The 14,915-nt window shown below is 39.7% G+C and overlaps 1 protein-coding gene across 1 annotated transcript in view; it reads right to left on the bottom strand.

Annotated features, from left to right (window-relative positions):
• The window catches only part of LOC137138182 (protein Dok-7-like), a 32,820-nt gene that overhangs the window by 11,261 nt on the left and 6,644 nt on the right, over nucleotides 1-14,915 (bottom strand). The window contains exons 5-10 of the mRNA XM_067525203.1: nucleotides 11,759-11,878; nucleotides 8,009-8,107; nucleotides 6,882-7,672; nucleotides 5,240-5,279; nucleotides 3,163-3,251; nucleotides 1,036-1,105 (exon numbers count right to left, since the gene is read on the bottom strand). Coding sequence (XP_067381304.1) covers nucleotides 1,036-1,105; nucleotides 3,163-3,251; nucleotides 5,240-5,279; nucleotides 6,882-7,672; nucleotides 8,009-8,107; nucleotides 11,759-11,878 — 1,209 coding nt within the window. The remainder of the gene's footprint in view (nucleotides 1-1,035; nucleotides 1,106-3,162; nucleotides 3,252-5,239; nucleotides 5,280-6,881; nucleotides 7,673-8,008; nucleotides 8,108-11,758; nucleotides 11,879-14,915) is intronic.

Genomic DNA, 14,915 nt, shown 5'->3' with positions numbered 1-14,915 from the left:
CCTAAGCCTGAGTTTGTTTTGTTTTTTTAACCAATTTTTCATTAGATTTAACAAACTATAGTAACATGCTACATGCTATATTTTTGTGCAATAAGCAGCATAAGGCATTTAAAGACTCATTTAAAAATCATTCTGTCTGCTGCATATTACCAATTATATCCTGGTTTCTAAGCAGGAAATAAGCATTAACTACAGTGGTGGTTTAATCCCTTACATTCTGCTGCCATTAATAAAACCTTTGTATACCAATATTTAATTACACCACCCGGCAGTTTTATTTATTTATGTATACTTGTATTTTATTTTTAATTAAAGCAATATTTCTGTAAAAAAGACTGGGCCTGAAGCAGAAGCCACAAATAGTTTAGGACTAACAGTTGTTGGTTTTGATCTAATGTAACATTAGCTCTAGCAGGTCCGACAACCACTAAAGTGAAGAAAAAGTGAAGAAACTCAACAACTGGTGGAAAGATTTTTGTGAGATACTCACAGGCAGTAAACCTGCTGCTTCCATGATAACCTGTGGTGTCAGTGTTTATCTGTAGCTTTGTTGCCGTGCTAGTTAGCAGATAACAGCCTTCGAAACCCTTAAACTAAGAATTTTGAACACACTGTTAGATATCTGATGTTAGGAGAAGCATGGGGCTAAAAACCAAGCACATGCACAAAATTACAAAGACACAGTTGGTTTTACCACTGAAATGTAAATCTAATAAAAAGCAGGTGTTAACGAGGGCGGGACTAAGTCCGAAGTAAAACTACTCACTTTCAAATGTGAAAGCTTGGAATAGGCAGCACTGTAAATATCATGTAAAAGGAAAGCCACTCCTTGAAAACAACTTCCTGTCATTGTCACAATAAAGTCATGCATCGTACCAGTTTAGACTGATTCGGGTATATGAGTCATCAACCAGGTTCATTCATTTTCAGTTAGTGGGTTACGCTCACTGTAATAGTGTGCATCATTGACTAGCTTTTTTTTTTAAATAAAAAATGTAATTATGTTTCTTATGTCATGATGTTGGTGTCACTCACCTTCAGCTTCTTGAGGGAACTTCTGCTGACTGCAGCTTCCCATTAACTCGTACTTGCTTTTTTCCTCTACCTGGAAGACCATAAGAACAGTTTATAATCTTCAGGGAGCATGTAAATTAATTCCATACAAAGAGCGACAATGACTGTATTTACAGACACGGAATTCACATTCACAAAGAGCTCAGGGCTATAGTATATAGGTGTGAAAACCATCGTTACAGACGGATAGCTGTGACTTTCAAACTGTGGCCCGTAATCTCTGATTCCAGATGGCCACTGTAAGAACAGCTATTGTGGGGTGAAAATTGGTGGTAAAGTGCTGCCATAATTCAGAGTCACTGAAAGGCCATTTCCTACAGTGTGCACACACAGACACATTCCTCGATGGAGCAATCACCACAATCTGAGATAATGAGCTTAGTACCTAAAATCTGTAATGAACATCAGCTGACTGACATGTTTATACACACACACACACACACACCTATTTGCTAACTTATAGTTTACCTTTAAACATTTTCTGGCTGCAAAACAAGGATCGTTTGTCAAATTACACAGATTATACAAACTAGATACTAGTGTTAATTAGCTTTATAAGTAACAGAACCAGACCAGCTCTTTCCTGTTTCTAAACTGGAGGCTCAGCTAAGCCTCCACGTTCTAGCTAAGCTACTTAATGTACAATGCATCCAGACAGAATTTCCAGCGCTGACCTTTTTCCACATTTTGTTATGTTACTTGTTCCAATATGGATCAAATTCCTTTTTTTCCCTAAAATTTCCACAAACAATAAGCCATAATGACAATATTAAAGAAGTTTGAAAAAAAAAAAGTACATGTACATAAGTGTTTATAGTCTTTTCCATGACACTCAAAATTGTGGAGAGAGGAGAACCTTCCAGAAGAACAACTATGTCTATCATCCCTACAGTAAAGCATGATGGTGGCAGCATCATGCTGTGGGGATGTTTTTCAGCAGCAGAAACTGGAAGACTAGTCAGGATCGAGGGAAAGGGTCATAAATGCAGCAATGTACAGAAACATACCTTGATGAAAACCTGTTCCACAGTGCTCTACACCGAGACTTGCAGACTTTAACCTAAATTCATATTTTTGTAGAGATCTGAAAATGGTTGTGCATTGACGCTCCACATCCAACCTGATGGAGCTTGAGAGGTACTGCAAAGAACAAAAGTGAGAAACTACCTAAAAATAGGTGTGCCAAGCTTGTAGCTTCATATTCAAAAAGAGTTGAGGCTGTAATTGGTGCTAAAGGTGCTTCAACAAAGTATTAAGCAAAGCTGGTGAATACTTTGTTAATGTGATTTTTAATAAATTTGCAAAGATTTCAAAGACACATATTTCATGTAGTCATTATAGGGTATTGTTTCTAGAACTCTGAATGAAATTCAATATTTTCCTCATTTTGAAATAAGGCTGTAACATAACAAAATGTGGAAAAAGTTAAGCGCTGGGAATACTTTCTGGATGCACTGTAAACCTGAAAATTATATCAAGCTACTGACTGAACTATTGTAAAGAAGGGGAAATTCCCAAATATACTGTTCAGAAGATTTAATGATCAAACCAAACAATCTTATACAACAGGCCTGCAAACACTATACTTATCCTTTATAAAAACGAACCCGCTTTAAGGGCACCGCAAAATACAGCGACTGTAAAGCTGAATCAACAGCTCTATATAACATAATCTGGCAAGTGATGCAGTGATGCCTGACTTTTTATTCTGATGACTAAACAGTGTCAGTGTATACTGTATACACGTCTCTTCACACCTGTACCCTAAAGCTACTGCAAGATTAGATTATGCTGCATAACTGTATGTACAGTAAATCAGGTCTGCAGCCTAAGAACCTTATGGAAACATTAAACAGCTGCTTTGTTCCAATCCTGTAAAACTGAACTTCACTCCAACTTTACTCTTATAGCTTTTGTCTTCAAAACCATATGATCTTTTATTCCTTCTTTATAATCCCAATCAATTTGTCTTCCCACAATATCACACATTAGCCCAAAACGTCGAGCTGAATAGAGCACAATCATTTACACAGTCGACATGTGTGAGCAGTTGATAACAAGGCAGATTACAGTTTTGGACTGGCCTACCTCAGAGTTCCTCTCTTGTGCCCAACTCTCCATGACTTCATAAGTAGCATCAGTTCTCTGTCTTTCCTCTTTGCTATTGAGCCTTTTATCTGTCGCGAGAGAGAAATATATTCTATTTCAAATATAAAGAAACAAAAACTGCGTTTCTGTGCTCACAGCCAGTGGAGAAAATACAGTCTTATTTTGGTTCATAAAATGGATTTAGAAAAAAAAAGGGCAAAGTGCTCTCTGGATATGAATACCTGCAGGTCCACTGATGGAACAAATAGTGTGTGGATTCATCATCTCACAATGCCAAACTATTACACATGAGGAAATGTCACCCTGTTGCTGCCTGGTGCGGTGTTATTCATAGAAAAGTTGCATGCTTGTAAAGAGCTTGAACATGCAGCAAACAGTTCCGTTTCCTTTCTTGAACAAATCTGATCTAAACACTAAATGTTTATGGAGTCAGACTATGCTGTGATGATACAAAGAAATCACAAAAACTAAACCTTGTGTCTGTCTCAACTGCGAGACTTTGCCCAAGGCTTTTCATGGTTCTTCCTAAAACGTTCCCGACAATCCAACATACAACATTGTGTATCCATAAACGGACGTGCTCCTGCTCTCTTAACACATTAAAAGGTTTGCCACACCTTTGCTCATCCCAACGGCTGTTTCCACCTGGCCAATCAGAAGTGAGCGTCTGATTGAGTGGGGCCTTACAGAGACAGGAGTTTAAACTGACCGTTATACACAGAGCTAAAAATGAAGGACTGTATAAATGCCCAAAACAATCAGTTTGTGGAATATTAAATCACATCTATTTCAGTAGAGACCCAGGATAAAAATAAATCAAATAAACCAAAATTATGCATAATACAACCTTTTTTAAACCAGTTACATCTATAAAGCCTTAATATTAGAACCTGACAGACTCATCAGTACTATTTATTGGCATTGACATTACATGTAGTCCAACTCGTAGTGGATTTAAAATGTCAATACCAATACTTTAATGAGAAGAGTACCCTTTTATAAAAAAAGGGTGCCCTATTAGAAGTTGTTTCTGCTTTAAATATCCATCTGTATGTAGTAGTTAAAGAGAAAACATCAGAGTGAACAGAGAAATCATGCAGTTGATTAAACAAAAGATGCCAAGGGGAAAGTGTCTTTTATTGATGATAAAAAGAAAAAACAGGACAGAATCAAATAGAAGATCCATTTCAAAGGGCCGAGGAGGAAAAGACACCAAAGGGCTATGCAGAGGCTTTGTTGAAGAGGAAACTGCTGAAGATGCCTCTTACCTTCACTGGCTTCTGTTTGACCATCAATCTCTTCGTTCTGACACTTCCTGTCCATGCACTGTCGTCCATCACTGGGAGCTTGATGGAGCAGCTCCTCATCAACAGATGCTTTACGTTCCTGGCTTCCCTTCAGCCCAGCTGGAAGGGTTTGTAAAGTGGAAGTGTTTCTGTTGCGGTATATTTCAGCAGGTAGGACCCGGGGAGGAGGGTGGCAGTGCTCGCTCTGACACTTCAAACAGTTTTCATAGATGGCAGCCCTTTTGTCCTGCTGTGAATCTAGTACACAGGTGCCAGTTGGTGCTGATTTGAGCTCGTTTCCAAAAGCAGCGCTCATTGATACATACCAGTTCAGACTGTGTGTCTTTGCCTCCTCTGGTTGCCCATCTGTGCTTGGAAAGCCAAGCAGATCAGCGAAGAGACTGGCTAATTTTTCTTTTCCTTTTTTAGGCAATGGCAACTCCTCATTCGTCTTCACTGAGCTTCGGAGGCCTTCAGAAACAGGAAAAGCCCAGGATTTCTCCAAAAATGTCTTCAATGCAAAACTATATTCACTGCCAGTTTCAGGCCTGCATGATGACTTGTCAACACTTTGATCTGCTGTAATAAAAATTTTATGTTCTGGAGGCAAAAATAAAACACACAAAAAAAAAAACAACCTTTCAACACACTTTAATTTCTGTCCCAGACCAGCAAACTGTGGCTGCTCCATCAAACATGAATCAAAACCGATCATGCATGCAGAACAGTGCATGCAGTGTGCACACAAAAGTTCAGCTAATTACACTTACTTGGTATGGCAGAACCACTTGCAGGGATGTAAGGTGTCCCCTGTCAGATAATAAAGATAATTAGACTCTTAAAGTCTTATAGTTCAAATGTTTTTATATATAAAAAAACAGTAAGCAAATGTTGAAGCCTGGCATTGAAATGAGAAACAAGAAACTCAATTATTTATACATTTAAAAACGGCAATCAATCATCCAAAAGAAACCAAAACCAACAATGTGGCTCTCAGGTTAAATATATTGCAAATTTAACATTTTTAAAAGACCAAATAATTTGTTTGAATGGCTGGACATGGGGGTTTTGGGTAAATGATCCTCAAATAGAAGTAAACGTAATTTTTTTGTTTGGACATTTCAGTGTCACTGCAATCTGTAATTATTTACAACGAAATGATCTTCATGCATTCACGGATACATTTTAAAACTTGTTTTTATTGTTTAAAGTTTCTTTAAAATTGCTCCTTTAAATGTAAAATGTCTAACCACTACAAAGGTGAACTGTGCTGCTCAGGCTGATCACAGCCTGATATTTTATCTGAGAGCACAAAATGGGTATTAAATACCACTTACTAAATGCACTACCAGCAGGTGGAGCTATACATTTGGTAGAGTGTTCAGAAAACTCAAATAAAGAGAATACTCATTTTGAAAACAATTTCAATTATAGATTAACATTAAACATTGTATCATAAATCCAGAGGTAGAAGATATACAATGTACAGGATGTACAATACAATATGTTTGCTGTGGATTTACTATAAATCATTACATGCATCAGTAGAAAAGTTCAATATATGAAAAAGCGAAGCAGGATCTCTCTAAATCTTAACAACAGATTTATTCTAAAATTGAACCCTTGTCTCTACTTAATGCAAATACTCACTGTAAAATGAAAAAAATCTGCATCAATTAGTTGGTTAATCAACTACACCAATATTAATTGAATAGACATTTTCCAGTCTTCTTAGGTTTTTAAGATGCTGAGCTACATGACCTTTTTCCCCCCCCCATTTGTCAGAAAATGGTTACAAATTGCACAAAGTGATTGAACAATTACACCAGATTAATTAATAGTGAAAACCACGTCTCTTAAGAGAACATCCACACCATTCTGTATTCATGTGGCCAAGTTCAGACTGAACACATCAGATGCTCATTTGGTATCTTTGTTATAAAAACAGCACATAAATATTAAGTATTATGTAAAGCAACACACTGAGGGAGAAGTGTAACAAGGGAAAATCTGCTCAGTACAATGAAAGTGCAAACCTCCACTGGCTGCTCATACGCGTTAGGCAGATGGGCCGTGGGATTATTAGTGGCTCTGACACCAAACACAGAGTGGCATCAGCCTGTATGATACCAGAATGGTCATATTGACAGCGAGCCGCAGAAGAGATGATAAAGCGATAAGGCCCGCTCACAAACTACTGCATGACAGCGAGTTACTCAACAGAGCACATTCAGGAGACCATTTTAACAGCGAGGATGGACTAAAAGATGCCTCACAAGAACGGAACTACACTTATTTATCGACTACATGACAAATTAATAAAATGACTAAGCCTTTAAAAAAAAAAAAAAGGTTGAGTGAGCACAAAGGAAGAAAAATGGTCCAAATTCTCAAACATATGTTCCTACTCACCTTAAATCCAGCACACACTGAGCAGATGGTCACTATGGTCTTGGATGTGAGAGAGCTGCAGATATGGCAGGAGTCTGGGTGTTCACTAGAGGGCGCCACCTTGGTTTTCTTGCTCTCCTCTGAGGGGGGCTGTAAGTGTTCACTCACTGACTGTCTTTCAGTAGTTTCATACTGACCATCAGAGCTTGTGGCACTGCTTTTATCCTCATTTGCCGACTCTGTAATGAGGCCTGAAGGGTCCTTAACTGGGATGGGTGTTTCATTGTCTCTGGCGCCCACATTTCCCTCCTGTAAAAGACTCCTGGGGGTATCGTAGAGATACCGAAGTGATGTTGGCACCTGGTACTCGTTACCAGACACAGTGGGACAAATACAAGGGCTGAGATCGTGGGCCAAGCGGGGAGGCAAGCTGAAAGCAAACCCAAAGTCTTCCCTAGAGGTGATATCCAGGCTGCCTGTGTAGGAAGAGAAACTTCCCGAGTAAGAGGAATGGCTACCAGTGGCAATGCCGCTGTCAGACGAGCTTTGACGGCCGATTTCCTGCAGCTGCCGTGGGGGCTTGGCCGTGGGCCGGCTACCAGACCCCTGGCTGACAGAAAGCTTCTCCATGCTCTGTAGTGCAGCTTTCACTGCCACATGGCCTGCGCTTTCAGGCGGGTTGGAGGCCGGTTCAGACCAAATGGCCAGCCGGCTGCCAATACTGCAGTCTGATTGGCTTGTGTCTGAAGCGTCGGACGAACCGGATATGCTGCGGTCATCTCCCCCAGCAGATGGGCAGTAGGTGGACGACACTGCCAAGGAAGTGAACATTAATGAAACGTTGCTACCACAATGAATCGTAAACATTGGTTTTATGAATAAAGCACACTGAAGCATTATAATGTCATTATGCGTCTTTTGTCTCTGGTATTTTCACAATATAACATAAACCACAACCATAATCTCTACATTTAATTTAAACATAAGCACAAAGCAAACGTATCATTTACATTTCTTTAAAAAAAGGGGTTGAGAGTGCAGGTGCAGGTGTTTTATGTCATGATACACACTTTTACAAGATTTGTAAAATCAAAACTTTATGTTGCAGTTATGCCACTGATTGTGATCATCACAGTAACATAGTGTACCTGTGCTGCTCCTGTGAGAGAGCATGCTCAGTCGCTTCTCCAGCTCCTGGGCCTCATGGTTCAGCTTCTCCTCTGAATGAGTTGGACTGGCACTGGGGTCTGTCGGAGAGAGCGTCCAGTACATAATATATCACGTTTATACAACTCATTATAGCCTGACAAGTCACGATAAATCATAAAAAATAAAATCGCCTCCTTTGAGGCAGTGAAGCATCAAACAAATAAGTGATGAGGTAAGATTAGAGACAGGGGATCAAAAGTGACACAGCTGAGCATTTTGTCGTGCGTTGACACAGGCACAGCTGTGAAAACACATCACAACACGGCAGAAATGTAAGAACAAACACTTCAAACCACAAGGGTCTGTGGGGTCGTGAAAACAAAAAGTCCTCCTATTGATGTTCATGGTGAGGACAGTAAAATACAGGAGTGATGTGTGCCATCGTTTTATATGCAAAGGGTCAAACAGGGGAACACCTTGTAGTGTTGCACAAATACTGCAGAGGTTATTAATAGTGCTGCCACGTGGCTCAGCTGGGACGAAAGATTGTTGATGCTGTACAAGGACTTAATGTACCTCTGACCACAGCAAGGTCAAATCTAACACTGGATCAATTTGTTCATGTCTATCGGAGCCTGAAACCTTAATGTTGTAAATGAAGCACAACTCTATAAATGTATCGACCTTGTTACATATAACAGCGTCCGCTAGTTAAACAAATAGCTAATATTAGTCTTAGTGTTATTTAATTACATTTTGTTTTCTGGGCACTTTTTCCTCCTTCCTTCCTTTTGAACTCCAATCTCTACCAAAGCTGTGCTATAGCATGTGGCCCATTATACAAACAGCAGGAAGCACATACTCCCTGCAGAAAAGCAGATTCTGCAGTCATGCATGTAAAAAACCCCAAAGAGATTCACTCTCATATTTTATAGAAGTCTATAAGTCTATCTATATCTAATATAATCATAATCTGTGTGGTTTTTTTATATATAATCATTTTACTGCAGAAAAAGGGGAACTTTATAGATTTATATATCATACTAATGTTTTAACAACAGTTTTAAATATTAAAAAGTAGTATAATCAGTTCTCACTGTGACATTCAATTGACATAAAGCAGTCTCAATATTCCATGATTTGTCATAAAACATAACCATCTTCTTTACATAAAAGTGTGAGAATTGTTTTCTAAAAGTTGGCTGCTGTGCTAACAGAGGTTAAAACCACTGCCAGAACATGGCTCGACTAACATCAAACACGACGTGCTAAACATTAATTTCAAATGTTGGCTGGAGACCTCACAGCACTGCTCCCATTTGGCTTCCGTGTACAGTCTGTATTGTTTACAATGCTGTTGCTTGTTGTTGTTTTGTTCACTTGTTGCACAAAGTCATGAATTGAAGTCAGTATAAGCAGCTTGTGCCACTTTGTGTTCCAGGTTTCTCTGACTGACAGGTGTCACCATCTATCACACTGCTGTATTTTTGCAGCTCGCTCATCCCATCTAAGCCTCCTAATCTTTGACCAAGTTATAGGATTTTCTGGTACTAAAAGCTGCCGATGAAACAGGCTTTAAAAAAAAAAAATGATGAGAAATATTGTAACACTATTTGCTAACATTATTGTTAGATGTATTAGTATCAGTTTATGTCTCTCTCATGTTAGTTTGACCATTTGTTTTTACATTTTCCATATTTCTAGACAAACGTTCTAGTGCTAGTTCTAGTAAAGTTTCCATCCTAGAGCTCAAACCGACAATGGGACAAACAGATACATGCTCCTAAGAACCCAACAGCAATTAATGAAAACAGGGACTACTGGAGAGATCTAGTCAGCAGCTGTGTAGGACACAGACACCGACAACCACTGCAGCTAAGTTTGAGTGAAGCACACAAATTAAAAGGCTGGGAAGAGGAGGAGAAGAGCGTAAAATAAGAGGAATAGGAGGGAGAGTGGAGTGGAGTGGTGGGTGACTGAGTATGAAATGAAGGAAGGGGGGGGGGGGGACAGTGGAATCCTGTGGATGAGGTTACATACATGCCCGGAGTGATTAGGAGGCTTTGGCTGCTCTGCTTGTGTGAACTGTGACTTTGACCCCTTGCTCCCCCCTCCAACATCCTTCCCTGCTATTTATTCTACTACTACGCACCATAATAATAGGAGTATGAACTCAACCTGTGATTGGGCGGCAAGACGTGTGAAAGCCAGAATATTTGAGCCGCCACAGCTGCCAGCTCCACATTTCCTGTTAAGTTGCAGACTGGGTGAGAAAAATATTGAAACTGCAAGTGTAGAAATCCAAAAAGGTGTTAAAGCGGACAGCAGGAGAGCAGAGAATGGTTTTAGTAATATTAGATGTAGCATCGAATGTGTTAATAAAATTACTTAAAATAGTAGAAGTCACATGAATTAGTGTATGATTTCTTTTATCTGATATCATAATTTTTACTATGCAATACATTGTGAAAACAAGGTTTCCTTAGTGGAGGAACAGCATTTCTGCAGGACAGTACACTGAGCCTAACTATATCTTCAGCAGACACATTAGCATTCTTTATTCATCAGTTGGTGGCCAATGTTTACACATTTAAAATGACTGTACGCTGCGACAGCTGCTAATAGACCTGCAGCCCCGTGCGATGAGGAGCTTCGCTACTCGGAAAAGCTTGGAAATGCTCAACTTTATGCAAATATTGTCATTCAGAGTGCCAGTAGCAGACTAATCCAATAGTGATCATAAATGGTGCTTTTGGACCAAAGTGAGCTCCTCCCAGAACACCACACCTTACATGGCTTTTTACTGTACACTGAAAGAAAACTAATTACTGTACACTCATTTCAATCTGTCAGCAGTGAAATAACTAAGCAATAGTTTTTTAAAAACACATTTTACAGCTATGCTAGAAAATAACCCCTTTTTATTTTCTACCCAAGCTAATTAGATACTTTTACATTTGCACAATAGAAGGCAGCAGATAAAGAGCAGATGAGCTGAGGGTGGGCAGGTCAGTGCTTGGTGCTCATTATACAGAAATATAATGAGAAAACATTTCACCTTATTAACATTTTCCAAAACATTTTACTTGAGTTTCCAAATGTTCACAAATGAGATCACAGCGTTCACATATTAGTTCAGTCTTTTTACCAGAGTCCTTGGGGCCTTTGACAAACTGAAATGTGCCGCAATAATATTTGGCACTCAACCCGTCTAGTAGCACTAGACCCTCGACTATACGTGGACTACAATTCAATTTGCCATTCAGATCACACATAGTACAGAAGTTATCCTCTTACTGATGTTTTAAGTGACCCTAAGCTTCACATTTCCCACAGGAGACGCATTTCAGGGGTCTGGATGTTTGACTAAAACTATAAATCGCTTCAGAGGATTACCCAATTACATCAAAAAACAGCTGTCAGTCAGAATTTAGTCACATCAAAGACGTCCAACATATAAACCCGCTGACTCATTCTGCCAAACACAGTTGGATTCCTGAAAGGCAGGACACCTCACCGCCATCGTAAAGCTCTAGAAGCACAGGAAGGGGACTACGCAGAGGCTCCTACTGTTATGATGGCAAGTATTGACTTAAGTTCAACCACTATTATCTACATGAACGTCACAAATGACCTGCTTCAATGGCAGTCCTGAGGCTAAACCTCTGCTGTGCGAGTCATTCCATTTGGTTTCAGTTGGTTTTCTGTTCCTTTCCAGCCCAGTAGTATTAAGCACCTGTGGTACTGACCTGGCAAAACTGGCCGCAGTCCAAAAGGGCCTCTGGTTGGGGAGATGCCTCTGACGATGCAGTCAAACAGAAAACTGATGTGCTCGCCCTCAGGAGACACGAGCAGGAAAACACCAGCCCCTGTTTTAAATAAAATAATAACTTTTATTGTCCTGTTTACTGTCCTGAGTTTTTTGAAGAACTCAAATATGCTGGAATACATTAAACATATACGCAATTATGAATAAGAAAGTTAGCGCACAACGGGCTGGATATCATTTAAAATCAATCATAATAGCATCATTATGCATAATTATTGATTAATCAGTTATTTATTTGGTCTACAAAATGATATAAATGTCAAATAGTGAAATGCAGTTCAGTTATTTTTCTATGATATTTTTTCCCGGTAACTGAGAAAGTGGGTTTTCCAACAAACACACAGTCAAAAAAAAAAAAAATAACCCTTATCTGGGATTTATACAGCGACCCTGTGAGCTCAACAATATGCAGCTCCAGAAGACATGGAAGGCGATAAAACGAAAGCTTTATAAAACATCTGAATCAATTTGACAGCACACATGGAGCATTTACGAGAAATATGCTGCACAAGTATAAATATCAAGCAACAGTGTTTGTATAATTTCATAAAACCCAAGAAATTAATGGATCTCAGTTTGTCTTTCACGAGGATTTAGTGCCTGAAAGAGGACGTAATGATGTAGAGGTCAAAGGCCATGATCTCCAGACATCTCCTGACCTCCCACTAACATCACAACAGGTTGCCTATTACAAAGACCACCCATGTGACGCTGTCCTCAGTCACATTCATTACACTCCCCTTGGCTACGAGTCAGTCCAGCAGTAAAATCAGCTCAGACTGATATAACGAGGATCTGATGAGTAAGTGTCTCTGAACCCCGACCATCATTTTTTCTGGATCTGCTTAATTACTCTTAACATTTTCTTGTTAAGAGGATCAACTCGACACGTGATGTTTTTGATAGCAGGTGAGTGAACAGCTTTGGGCAGGTGCGCTGCCAAAAGCTGGAGCAGAGAAAATACAGCACAAAGCTAAAGAACGAACAGGTGGCAGAGCTTGTTTAGTGATTCTGTGTAGGAACAAAAACCACTCTGAGGACCCTTCTGCTCTCCCCTTTAAAAAGTGAGGAAACTTAGCATCCATACAAAGCAGCAACTCTTAATAAATCATGTTCAGTAAGTGGGAAGTGTAAATTAGCTTGGATCTTCACAGGCACAGAAAGCCAAGATTACCCTTTGTAATGTATTTTTACAACAGCATCTAAAAGTCACAGTGAAGCAAACATTAGAAACAAGACCAATTTAACTGGAAACTGTTATTCTTCCTACTTCCCTGAAGCAGTAGTTATAACTTTTTTCACTTCTGCATATACCAAAAAGGTAAACTAATTGATATGCGCCAAGTTTAACTCAATCACTGAATGATTCAAAAGAAATAATCTCCTCCTGTATTTAGAAGTCTTCAAACTAGCAACATTACAGAATCAACAATCCATTACACAATCCCTTAATTAACAGCAATACTACTGCTACTACTACTGATGCTGCTGCAGTGTCTACTAGTGTCTTAACTGTGTTAAAGCAGCATTAACAAAAATAAGCTGCCTTCTCCTCCAGGAAACAAGATCCACGAGACTGAACCAAAAGAAAATGCAATGTAAATAGTAGGTTTAAAGATGCTAAAACCCTAGATTTGTGGTGGGTCCATTTTTAAAAGTAAAATCATTAATAAAAGGAAACATAGGGCCGTAACAAGGGATCATTCACTCTGACTTCCACTACTGTAGGTGGTTCTGCAGTTTTATACATTATATACAAAATCCTCTCCATCACACTTTGGTAAATTGGCTCTCATGAAAAACACTGAGGATAAACAGTCAAGCAGCGCAAGTCAAGCCTGACTTTTGACACCATTACAGGGAATTCACAGTGCAGCACAAAGAGCAGCTTTTGCATAATAGTGCATATGCCGCACTGCAATGGTGCAGCGCCGAGCAGAGACTTTGAGCCCAGCTGCAATGACCTTTGTGGTCACGGCCAGTCATACACACTAATTAACCTTCATGCGTTTTTGCATTTCCAAACTGGTACAGTAACTCCTTTATGAGCCAGTACAGAACATTCACTGAGCAAAATCTCAACAAGCAGCTACGTGCATCATGTTTGGTCTCCTGCTATCGGCAGCCCGAGGGAGTTGCAGAGTGAACCCAATGCGAAGCACAAGACCCGTTTGTCCGCTATAATGTGAATACTCGTTTACATCACTTTTCCCTGTACTGTGACTAAACGGTACTGAGAGATTACATGTGACATGAATTCACACCCTTCAGCACACAAAAATTCAGACTCAGCTTCTTCTTCGGTCATTAATGTCTTTTCTTCTTTGTGTATCAAGGTAAAAGCCACATCTGACCTTCTTCACATTATGCGAGATCCATTGCTGAAGATTTAAAGGGGCTAAATAAATCACATGTCACATTCTCAAGTGTCATGTTTACAACAGGGTCATTGCGTGTCCCTAACGCTCCGATGTCCCTGGCATTCCCCCCCGCGTCTGTCCCAGTCACCCTCCAGGTGCTAACACACACACACTTGTCTCAACATTAATGGTTTCACATCTTACGCGAGATCACAGGGACACGCAAGACTATGACGGTTTAAACTGAGCTCAGGGACAACTCATGATCCTCAAACACAGCTTCTCTGGAGTGATGCATGATGCTGGTTTTCGAGCGCAGCAGGGGAGATCCCGCACAGACTGAATCATTTCCTCCAGAAGGTTTTTTTGTCATGATGAAGCAGCTGTTCTCCAGCCTTCTCCTGCTCCATTTTCCAAGTCAGAGGGGACAAAACGTGAAAAAACAAAAAAGAGAACTGCCTTTTACACACTTTGCAGAATTCACCTGAGCAATTCAATTTGAACTCAAACTACCTATGGCCAAAGGTATGTGGACATCCTTACAAATGAGCTCTTTCTATACTCATGGGTACTAACCTGCTGCCCCGACTCATGTAGGGAAATTTACTAAAAGATTCTGGCACTTAGCTGCAGAGATTTACTCCTGTTCAGCCACAGAAGCTGAAAATTCTTCCATACCAATCTTTTTAGATCATCACAGAAACATTGCAACATAAA

The sequence above is a fragment of the Channa argus genome, chromosome 12 (assembly GCF_033026475.1).
Source record: "Channa argus isolate prfri chromosome 12, Channa argus male v1.0, whole genome shotgun sequence".
In the NCBI taxonomy this organism is placed as follows: Eukaryota; Metazoa; Chordata; class Actinopteri; order Anabantiformes; family Channidae; genus Channa; species Channa argus.
Note: the sequence above shows the minus strand (reverse complement) of the source record. Positions and strands in the feature narration are given on the sequence as shown.